The 12,247-nt window shown below is 38.3% G+C and overlaps 1 protein-coding gene across 1 annotated transcript in view; it reads left to right on the top strand.

The window, feature by feature from the left end:
* The window catches only part of Ttk (TTK protein kinase), a 43,176-nt gene that overhangs the window by 14,914 nt on the left and 16,015 nt on the right, over positions 1–12,247 (top strand). Inside the window, exons 11-14 of the mRNA XM_036193309.1 lie at positions 2,921–3,051; positions 4,859–4,995; positions 6,800–6,929; positions 9,378–9,470. Coding sequence (XP_036049202.1) covers positions 2,921–3,051; positions 4,859–4,995; positions 6,800–6,929; positions 9,378–9,470 — 491 coding nt within the window. The remainder of the gene's footprint in view (positions 1–2,920; positions 3,052–4,858; positions 4,996–6,799; positions 6,930–9,377; positions 9,471–12,247) is intronic.

The raw sequence follows: 12,247 nt of genomic DNA on the forward strand, positions 1-12,247 counted from the left end.
CAGACTTTGATTTTCCACTACATAGATATATAATAAATATCCTAGGGACCCAGTAACTTTAGGAATGGGGTCCCAAAATTGCAAATCAATTATGGGATGTATACAGATGACACATAATGTGGAATAAAATGTAAAGATTGTTAGGAGAGATGCAAGTAAAATACTGTGAGGATTTCAGAGAGGGAAAATTTTAGGAACCTAATTTGGATTAGGGAAAATAGGGAAATATATACGAAAGAGAAGAAATTTGAAACCCAATTAGCATTTAAGTGGGGGCTCACAATAATAGAGGTCAGATAGAGGGAGTATAACTTAGGCAAACGAATAGAACATAAGCAGGGCTGTCCATTGGGGTTCAACACTGGAAGACTGATGGATAGAGTGGGAAGTAAGAGTGGGGAGCTTGAGTGACGTGCTTACACTCCAAAGCAAGCTGCTGTTTTCAGGGAGGACCAGGGTTATCGGGTGACTTTGAGTGTGTGCTAATGCTTTTCTGAAGCTGTGCTAAGAACTGAGTGTAGTATTCTAATGTGCAGTGGTCCAGTCAGGTTGCAGTGTTTTCCTCCACTTGTCATAGAGCTGAGGAGGCACTTGGAAGAAAAGTGGGGCTTGCCCTGATGTTTGCCTGGAAATCCAGTGTCCCAGGAAAGCCTCTGTCCCAAGTAGAGTTTCGTCCATAGAGTAGACTTATTCTGTGCCTTGATGTTGATTGAGAACAAATTCCTAATCCTGATGTTTGTTAGAAACTGTATTTCATATTTTCTTGTCATCTTTTGATACCATTAGGAAAAAATCATCTTTATCAAATATGCCTGTTAATAGTGCGCATTTGGTGGTTAATTTTATGAAATAGCATTCTGAATTTCTGTGCATTCTGACTTGCCAGTCTTTGTTTTTATACTTTGTCTTATTTTAAACAAGGTTTATGCCAGTATCCTAAACATATTTACAGATTTTAGATCATCATTTTATCTTTCATATTTGATTCAATTTTGCTTAAACTTATTATGAACATGAATACATATGTATAAATGAAGAGTCAAGATTTGTTCTTGATTTTTCTTATACAAATGTCTAGTTGACCCAGGGCCAGTTTGGATAAGACCCAGGGTCTCTTTTCCCTGCCTGGAAATTTAGGTGATTCTATGTTGGTGTCTGGTTTGGGATTTTTGTCTCTGTTTCACAGTGACTTTGTCTTTATTATAGTGAATCTTGAGGTCTGTTAGTACTAGTGTGTGTTTTCAGTTTTGTTCTTTAGGATTATTTCAGTTCTTGTTAGCATTTTGAATTTCTGTGAAAATATTAGGAGCTATGTATCAGTTTCCATTCTTTGAAAAATGGAAGTTCGGTTGAGAGGCAGTTGAACCTATAAAGACATCTGAGACAAATTGTCACCTTCAGCTTGAGCTTTTCGGGCCACAAGCTGGCATGTTTTCATTCACTTGATACACTAAGAGAGTTGTATTTTCCTGAGCTCTTGTATATGCTGTGGTAGATCTACCCTAGGGTAGCTGATAGTTTGGTGTCGTGATAATGAAGGGTACTCTTTGCTTTACAAATTCTTGTGTTCAACTTTATTGCAGGTATATGAAATTGATTTTTTTCAACTTGGATATATTGACATTTCTAAATTCGGAGTTTTTTGTATTTATGCTTGTTTGCCATATTTGTTCTTTTTTGAGACAAGGTCTCCATGTTAGGCTGCCTAGCTGTCTTCAAACTCAGAATGCTCCTGTCTCGGCCTGCTAAGGGCTGGAATTACAGGCATGTGCTGCGGTGCCCAGTTTGTGGGGTTTTGTAGGTACACAGTCATGTTTGAAAATTGTGGTTTTTTCTTTCTGATCCTTTTCATTCTCTTCCTTACTTTGCAGCTTCTAAGAGGTCCAGACTCGCCAGTGCTGGGGGATGATAGGTGAATTTCTTGCCTCACTGTTTGAAGGGAACATTTTTGGTTTTAAACTCTTGAAATTATAGCTGTTATAGATTTTTGAGTTGTTGCTTTTTATCTAATTTAAGTTCTACTTTAGATGTGGATTATTAATATTTTTGTGTGTGCATGTGGTTGAACATTGACTTTTACCAAATGGCCTTTTGTTGTTGAAGTAGTCATATATTTCTTTTTGATTATAGCAAGGTACACTGATTTTGGGGGTGTTTATCAAGCAGCATTTAGGAATGAATCATATTTTGATATAATTTATTAGGTCTTTCATTAGTTGTTAATATTTTGCTTAGAGTTTAGAGTTTTGGTATTCATTGAATTGTAAATACATTATTGCCATTTTTGTTTTTAGGCCTTTAAGACAGTCAGTTATAAGCTAGTAAAATAAAATCTGTATTAAAATGGAGGTCTAAGAACAGTGGTTAGTTAGCTTCTTTTTATTAGTAAGACTTTAATATCCACACTTAATTTTTAATTTATTTATTAAAAAACAGAAGCACTTAAATATGGTATGGTCTCTGATGAAACTTTGAAAACTATTTAGGGAAGTTACTGCCTTAAATTTTTATAAAGTCATTTCTCTCTCTCTTTTTTTTTTTTTTTTTTTTTTAATTTTTTTCAAGACAAGGTTTCTCTGTGTAGCTTTGGAGCCTGCCCTGTATCTCCCTCTGTAGACCAGGCTGGCCTCAAACTCACAGAGATCCACCTGCCTCTGCCTCCTGAGTGCTGGGACTAAAGGCGTGCGCCACTACCGCCCTTCCTCCTTCCTCCCTCTCTTCCCCCTTTCCTTTTGTTTTGTGTTGAGGTGGGGTCTGTACTACTGTACTGCCCAAGGTGGTTTCAAACTCCCTGGTTCAAGTGATCCTCTCCAACTGCAGCCTCCTGAGTAGCTGAGATTACAGGCAGATGCTACCATACCTGGCCTTAATTATTTTTATCATCAAATATTAATTTTTAATGATAACAATAAAATTTCAGAAAATAAAATGCATCAAGAACCAGAAATTGCAGAAAGAAAGCACAAACCATGGCAGTCCACAAGAAAGTCAGAGTGTGTAAGCCAGAACCAGTGGCACATTCCGGATGTAACCCCGAAGACTCTTAAAGAGGTAACTTTGTGTTCTCTTAAAGGACAGACTGTCTTTAGTAATATGTGTCTGGCTTGATGGGTATGTTGGGTATTGCATTTGAAGTGTTTATGCCATATTTAGTAGAATCATTTATTTATAAGATACTATTTTTTTCCCAGAATACTGTGATCAGTAGCACATATAGGTTCAGAAAGAGTACATGTCCAGATAAGTTCTGTTTTTGTCAGTTTATTAACAGACTGTTGTAGTTTTGTTTGGTTTTGTATGTGTGGGTATGCGCCTGTGAATGAATGCAGGGTGCCCGTGGATGCCAGAGGCATTGGCTCTTTCTGGAGATCTCTGTGAGTTTAAAACCAGCCTGCTCTATCTATTGAGCTCCAGGGCAGCCAAGGCTACATAGTGAGACTGTCTAGAACAGTGGTTCTCAATCTTCCTAGTGTTGTGGTGATTCCCCCCAACCATAAATTATTTTCATTGCCACTTCAGAACTGTAATTTTGCTACTGTTATGAGTCTCAATGTAAATATTTTTGGAAATGGCAAAGGGGTCATGACCCACAGGCTGAGAACCATTGGTCTACAACACACCAGTACTGGGCTCTGCATCATACAAAAGCCAGCAGCTTCCTGACTCCTTCTGGCTTCACACCTGGTCCACGTATCACCTGTCTCACAGGTGGCCTTCAGATTTGTAACTCCTCTGTCATGATCATCCATCCCTTCACGGTGGCCACATACACCTTATGCTCAGTTCTTCTTTCCAAAATACCAAGAGCACACATCCTGCTCTTATCACTGTCTTTAACATTTCATTGCTCAGTAACTTGGCCCAGCAGTTTCTTACTCACATGTTCATCCCTCATCCTAGTGCACGTGTCCACACTCCTGCGTATATATGAGGAGGTCTTAAATGAAAGAGAAAACGTTTCAAGAAGGGAGGTCTTCTAGCCATTTGTAAAAGTTGAGAGGACTCCAGAACAGAAAGTAGAATAGATGTATCCATTGTGATTCTTGAGTATAATGAGGTCTCGAGATCTGAAATTTTACCAGAAATCAATGTGATCTAATGTAAATACTTTCTAAAAACTAAAACTGTCCCCAAATTGAAGTTCGTCCCTGTAGATAGAAGAACATTTTATAAAAGTTTAACACGTAATAGTTCTGATACAATGAAGATGGTGGGTCTTGTTTTATTAAATAAGTTTACATGCCTTCCTGATATATAACCAATTGAGTAGAATATTTTAGGATTAAGAGTTTGAAATAGGGTTGAGGATTTAGCTCAGTGGTAGAGTGCTTGCCTAGTAACCTCAAGGCCCTAGGTTCGATCCTTAGCTCCAAAAAAGAAAAAGTGTTTGAAATAAAAGGACTGTTATAAAATTTAACTAAAAGTTGGGCAGGGGAAATAGCTTAGTACTTGCTGCACAAGCATGAGGCCCTGAGTTTGATCACGAGCATCAATGTCACAAGCCAGGGTGGTGGCAAGTGCTTGTAGGGAGATGGAGACAGGTGGGCCCTAGGACTCATTGGTCTGTCAGCCCAACCTAGCATAACCATGAGGCTCATGGAGACTTTGTCTCAAAACACAAGGTGCATGGCATCTGAAGAACACCCTCAGTTGACCAATGAGCTCTACCTGTGCACGTGTGAACACCTGCATGCACGTACGTGAACATCTACTTGTACGAACACACACATATGCCCACCTGTTTTAGAACGTTTTGCTTTTCGTATTTTTAGTATTGTAAAGGTTATATTTGTTAAACTGTTTTGTCGTTGTCTAATTTAAAAACTCTTAAGTCATGGAATTTTAAATTGTCTTTTAGCAGAAGTGTGCCACTGTTGAGCAACTTGCCTTATCAGTTTCAAAGCAGTCACCTCCGATGTCAGTTTCTAAACGGATTGATCCAAAGTCTGTTTGTGAGACGCCTAGTAGCAGTTCCTTGGATGATTACATGAGCTGGTAATTACCTTTTGCGTCGAGCTCAGAATGCAAGGTAGTAAATTGAAGTAAGACAAGTTTTGGGACCAAACTGAACTTGCTTGAACCTGCTTTCTTATTTTAGAGATTTTGAAATTGCTGTTTTTCCCAACATCAGTTTTTGTCCCCTGTAAAATGCAAAAGAGCCAGGCAGTGATGGCTCACGCCTTTAATCCCAGCACTCGGGAGGCAGAGCCAGGCGGATCTCTGAGTTTAAGACCAGCCTGGTCTACAGCGTGAGATCCAGGACAGGCACCAAAACTACACAGAGAAATCCTGCCTCAAAAAAACTAAAAAAAAAAAAAAAAAATGCAAAAGAGAAAGTGGTTATGATTACACATGTATTCTCTTTTTAAGGGCTGTTGTTGAAGTGGCCCTTGTTATATTGTATTGGGAGCTTGGAAATCTGAGAACGCAGTCTATCTCTTTTGTCCACATGTATGCCTCTCTGATTGAGAAACGTTTACAGGAAGTTTAGCACTCTTAGAATGGGTAAAGGGATAGACATTTCTGTGTAGGAAGCAGTAATTGGAGTGGGATGGCCTCTGAAAGAAGTCAGGTGGACTAATTCATATGGTTTGGAAAGTGTTCAGAGATAACAGGACTTGGGACAGGCATGAGGGATGTGTGAGGAAATTGAATGGTCAGGGCTGATGAAAAGCGGAAATAAAGGTTTTGCAAAAGAAAATGAGTGGCATTTCAAAGAAAAGAAATAACCTTCAACCATTGACTATATTTTTAATGTTTTTAAGGGCTAACATAATTCCATAATGCCTTTGGCTTTTTATTTTCCAAATGTCATTTTTTTATCCTAATTAGAACTGTCTTTTTTTATAACCAGTTTCTTATCTATATAATACAATTTTACTGCCTCATTTTATTTCATGTACGATATTTCAAAGAATGATTACTCATGAAAATAATAATGTATTTCTTAAGATAATTACTTATATGTGTGTGCTGTATGCGCATGTATGTGTATGTGCCCTTGCACATGCATGTGCCTGCAGGCCAGAGTGGGGTGTCACTCTCCACCCTATTCCCTTCAGATAGGATCTCTCATGGAACCCGGGGCTAGCCTGGCAGCTAGCGAGCCTTAGTAGTACTTGTGCTGTGACTCCCATGCTTTAGGGTTACGGTTCTGAACATAGCCATGCCCAATTTTTTACATGGGTGTTGAGGGTTCTGACTCAGGTCCTAATGTTTGCACAGTAAGTGCTCTTACCCTCTGAGCCATCTTTCCAGCCCCAAATTATTTGTTGTTAATATTTTTAGAGTTCTTTTGTGCCAACTACTGTAAAGGAGCAAAGTGAGATTGTGTGCTGAACAGACACACAAGCTGGGCGGCCCCGCCCCTTTGGTGACATAATCAGCCCTCGGCTATTTCTAGCAGACTCTTGTAGAACATTATTGTTTAAAAACAGTTCTAAAATCTGTGGTCAGATCTTTGCCTTGGCTAAACTGTTATAAAATTCTCCTTACCCCATATTTTTAATTCCTTTTTGCTTATTTTATTAACAAGGATTTCCTTTCAGGTGATAAAATTGATTTCAGAACAATTTTCCCCAAATTAAATATCTGGTGGTGATATAAGCAGAACACATAAATACCAGCTAGTGTGAAAACTAGGTAATGTGGCAGAAGTAGAAAACAAATATTGGTTCTTATGAAAAACTAGCTCATGTGGCAGTTTTAGTTTTATGTGACTCTTTAGAGTATATGAAGATTTAAAATCATCTTAATTTGTTAATATTTTTATATTAAAGAGAATAAAAATCTTTTTCAGTTTTAAGACTCCAGTTGTAAAGAGTACCTTTCCACCTGCTTGCCCATCATCAACACCTTACAGCCAGCTTGCCTCCCTGCAGCAGCAAGCGCAGCAGCAAGGCCTCAGTACTCCTCTTCAGACCTTACAGGTGCGATGAGCGTGCTTTATCGTGGCGCATGTTAAGGTGCAGTCAGTTTCATAGATTTTGCTTGCACAGTATCAGGTTGTCAAGAAAGGTCTTCAGAACCTGTTCATTCTTCAGAAACTTTTTGACACCTTGATTAGAGTGTGTCCCACCTATTCTTGGGGAGTAGGCCCAAGGAGCCAGTTTGAATAGGTTAGTAAAACTTGTCTTAGCATGCATGGGGCTTACTTTCTATTTGTGAGCAGCTTCATTTTCTTTGTTAATATGCAATTCATTTGGAAAAGTGAATCTTCTGAATAATCCGAATAGCAACTTGAGGTAAATAGAATGTATTATAATTGTTGTAAACTAACAAAGATTTTGCTGACATATGAATTACCATTTGACAAAAAAAAAAAAAAACAAGGTTACTGAAAATATTGTGTAGGCCCTCTGAGCGCAGAGTGAACATGGGTCTTTTAGAGAGACTTTATGGAGGTGATTCTTGGCTGTGTGATCTTTGGCAAGTTACACGAGCTCTTTGTGCCCATTTCATCATGTCTAAAATGGAGACATAACACTACCTACTGCTGGAATGGTTGTGGAGGTTACATTAATTATATGTGTAACTCTTAATGCAGAGCATGGCCCGGCACATGAAAGTTAATAAATATTAACTTCTACTGTTATTTAAGTGAACAGCCAGAAGAATGATCATCTATTAAAACTAATAGATTGAAAATAATTGACAGAAGGTGGAAGATTGGTTACAGACCTGGGAGGGAGGAATTGGGGTGTTAATGGGCAACAGGTGTAGTTTCAGTATTTGATAACAAAAACTTCTGGAGGTGGACAGTGGTGATGTTTCCACAGTGACCAGTGTATGTAATACCACTGAATTGTACTTAAAAATGGTCACAAAGGCAGCGTTTGGGTTATGTATATTTTGCTACTATTGAAAAAAAAATGAGCAAAAGATTACCTGATGATAGATTGTATAATAGTAGCCATGGAAATACTTGGTATTGTCTACAGGCTTGAAATTATGTAAGTTACAAAGTGAATGGAAAGCCTGACATGGTCATACATGCCTTTAATCCTAGCCCTCAGGAGATAAAGACAGGAGGATCCCTGTGAGTTCGAGAATAGCCTGATCTTCATAGCAGGTTCCAGGATACCCAGGATTATATATAAAGACCCTTTCTCCAGAGAGAGAGATTTATGTTGGTTCAAGATCCTTTTATTGACCTGTTAGTGGTAACATGTCCTGTTCTGGCTCAAATCTGAAAGACGAGTCCGAAGTAACTGGGAAGGGCCTTGAAGACTGTTCTAGACTACTGTCAGGGGGACTTCAAAGGAGTCAGGTGTGGCCGACAGCTTGGGGAAGGAAAACAGTGAGCTGGGCTTTTGGAAGTTGTAGATGACATAGAGAAGCAGGGTAAAATGATCTAATGAGTAGTTTGAAAGCCCTAGCCCCAGTGAGGAGAGGTGGGTAGGGATGGGGAGTCTCGTGGAGGAGCTACTGGTATTGAAGTAGTTCCCTGGCGTCACTGTGTTCTGAAAAGTGTTCACAGCAGGGGAAGGATGTCAAAGTGATCACTACCTAAGAAAAGCTGTTTAAGCAGGAAGGGAGAACAGACAACTCTGACTTGAGTCTTCTCAAGTCCCGAGAATAAGGAAATTAGAATCCATCTATCTGTTTCTATAGAAGACTGCATAGAAGATTCTGTTATTTTGGATTTAAAATATGACTCAGCTAAACTGAAGTTTATTCAGACTTTGACTGATGCAATTTGATTACTTGACCAATCAAAAACTCTTCATTTCAGCTTTAACTGTCTCAAACTATGGCTTCTTAGCATGCCTAAAGTGCTTTTAAAGACTTTATAAGCACAAAGTGAGACCATCCAGTTCTAAGAGAAGAAAGGAAAGGGCACACTGATATGCATCAGTTGATAGATTGCCTGGGAAGATTCTGAGGTTTGGAGAAATTACATAACTTCTTGAACTTCACTCAGGACAGAAGAGAGGGACAGTTGTTGATGAAATGCCCTTGTCTAATTGACGGCAGCTGCTGCACTTAGCACATTGTTTTTATATGATGCTAAATGGGGAGGGCGGGTGATTGCCTGCATGTGGAAGTAGAGGTGCAAGTGAACGAAAGACATGGGAGAAAAAGATGAAATGGGTAGCTCATGAGTTTGCCCATTGGATATTAAGTGGCATTCTTCAATTTCCTACTCAGATTAAGTAAAAATCAGTTAAAGAGGGAGCCCTTTAGAAGTTTGTCTCTTGAAATAACGTATTTTTCTCTTGAATTCATCTTTTATGGTTTTTGTTGTTTTAGATTATTTTTGAGGCAGTCTTTTGTAGCCCAGGCTGCCAAAATTGGGAGCATTTCACTATACTGATTGCAAACTAGTTTCTTAGAGATGTTCTTTGAACTTATATTTATCTATTTTAATTGTTTAGCTTTCAGGATCCTCAACAATAAATGAATGCATTTCTGTTAAAGGAAGAATTTACTCCATATTAAAACAGATAGGCAGTGGAGGGTCGAGTAAGGTAAGTAACAAATGAATAGAACTATTCTGTCCCTTCAACTATGGGAACGTTTGATCTTCTAGAAGCCCTTGTTTCCCTGGAGCCAGAAGAGCTGCCTCTTCTCCTCCCCTCCTCCTCCCTGTAAAATAATTTACCCTCTCTAGACCTGCAGCCAGAGCTCAGGCTCATGCCTTTCCTCCACTGTCCTGTGCTTTCAGAATCCTTCTATGTCATGTTAACATTGGCTTGCAGTGGCCAGAAACTACTATGTAGTATCACAAGGAGACTGGAAAACTATGAGGACATGATCTGATCTGCTGGTGTGCTTAGAGTCACTCAGTAAGAATTTTCAGTAGTGAGTTTGTTGTACTTGACATTTCCCATCTTAAAAATGTTCTAGTCACATAAAATTCTGAAATTAGATTATTTCCTGAATTTATCTGAGTGATTTATTTTTAAATGTATTTTTATTTTTTAAATTAGTGTGCAAGATATTAGATAGCATTATGACCTTCCATTTCCATCCATTTTCCTACAGATTTCATTTTTCTTTAGAGCTAAATGAAATCTCATTATGTATATATATTTTTCATTATCCATTCAGTTGGAAATGAACACTTAGGCTGGTTTCCTTTCTTGCCATTGTGACTAGAATGGCAATTAGCATGGATATACAAGTGTCTGTTGTAGGCTATGGAATCTTTTGTGTATATGCCTACAAATGATGTAGCTGGGTCATATTAAGAAACCTCCATACTGACTTTCATAATAGCCATACCAGGAGTGAATAAGGGTTCCTCTTTCCCCATATCCTCACCAACATTTGTTGTCAGATTTCTTGATGCTATCTATTCTGACTAGGATGAGGCAGCATCTCAAAGTAGTTTTAATATGTATTTCTTAGGGCTTTGATCACAGCTAAAATATTCTTTGGCCATTTGTGTTTCTTTTTAACTTATTTTTTCTTTTACATATTTGAGTTTTTGCCTGCCAGTATGTCTGTGCATCACGGAGATCCTTCTGCCTCTGCTGAATCTAGGGTGCTTGTGGAGGCCAGAAGAGGGTATTGGATCCTCTGGAACTGTAATTACAGGCAGTTGTTAACCACCATGTGGGTGCTGGGAATTGAATGTGGGTCCTCTTTGAGAGTAGTGTTCCTAATTGCTGCTTTGTCTCAGCAATCCTGTTTCTTCTTTTAAGAACTATTTCATCAGCCTATTTGTTGACTAACAATTTTGCTTGGTTTTATTTTGCATTTTGCTGTAATTCAGGATATTAGTCTCCTTTCTGCAGTATAGTTAGCTAAGATTTTCCTCTTATTCTATAGGTTGTCTATTTCTTTTGCCCTACAAAAACCTTTAATTTCATGTAGTTTTATTTGTTGATTCTTGGGTCTACTTCTTGTGCTTTGACTCAAAGTTCTTGCCTATACTCGAATCTCAAAGTATATTCCATTTTCCTTTAGCAGATTCTCTGTTTTAAGGTTTAAATTAAGGTCTTTGTTCCGCTTGAAGAATGAAAGATACCGATCTCACTTCATCTTTTGCAAGTGAAAGTCCAGCTTGGCAATGCCGTTTGTTAAATGGGCTGTTGTTCCCCCCCATGCGTTTGAGACTTTTGCCAAATACTAGATGGCAGTAGTCTTGTTGGTTTGTTTCCAGATCTTCTGTTCCATTGGGTATTCCTTTTTTTTTATTTCCAGAGCTGAGGACCGAACCCAGGGCCTTGCGCTTGCTAGGCAAGCGCTCTACCACTGAGCTAAATGCCCAACTCCTCCATCTGTTTTATGTCAGTACCCAGCTATCTTTATTACTACGTCTATCACATTAAATCTGTAGATTAATTTTGGTGATGTAGCTATTTTCATGTTAACTGCCATTTCCAGTAGCATGGAAGAGCTTTCCATTGTCTGCTGTCTTCTTTGGTTTCCTTTCCTAGATACTCTTGTTGGAGTTGTTATGACTGGGACCCATTAATTAATATCTTTGTAATCTCATTGTAGATATATATATATATGAAGGGTACTCATTTTCGTATGTTCTTTTTGAATCCTGAAACATTACTAAAAGTGTTTACTAGGGCTAAGAATTTTCTGGTAAATTCTGTCACATCTTTTAAGTATGGAATTGAGCCATCTCCAAGTAGGAGTAGCTTAACTCCTTCCTATTTTGACCCCATGTGTCTTCTTTCTCTTGTCTCAATTCTCTAGCTGAGACTTTACTATTATATTGAATAAGAGGTAAGAGTGGTCCTTGTCACACTCATCATTTTAAAGGAATTTACTTTCTGTCTCCATTTCATATATTGTTGGCTGGAGTTTTTGTTTACAGCCTTTATTGTTTTGAGAGATGTTCCATCTATTCCTAGTTTCTTTAGGATTTTTTACATGAAGCCGTGGTGAACTTTGCCAAATCCTATTCTGTCTGCATCTATTGAGATAATCATGTGATTTCCATCTTTATTACATTTATTGATGTGTATATGTGGAGCCAGTCTCCAGGATGAATCCCACTTAGTTGTGCCGTTGGATCTTTTCGATGTGTTTTGTGTTTTGTTTGTATTTTGTTGAGAACGTTTACATCTATGTTCATCATGGAAATTGGTTTGATTTTTCCTTTTCTTTTTTTCCTTGTCGTTATTTGGATTTGGTATCAGGATAGCACTGGCTTTGTAGAGTTAATTTTGCGCTGCTCCTCCCTTTCTATTTTGTGGAACAGTTGGAGAAGTGTTGGTATTAGTTTTCCTTTTAAGATTTGATAGAATTCAGTAAACACATCTGGTCCTGGGCTTTTTTTGGT

Source organism: Onychomys torridus, chromosome 7, assembly GCF_903995425.1.
Source record: "Onychomys torridus chromosome 7, mOncTor1.1, whole genome shotgun sequence".
Lineage (NCBI taxonomy): Eukaryota > Metazoa > Chordata > Mammalia > Rodentia > Cricetidae > Onychomys > Onychomys torridus.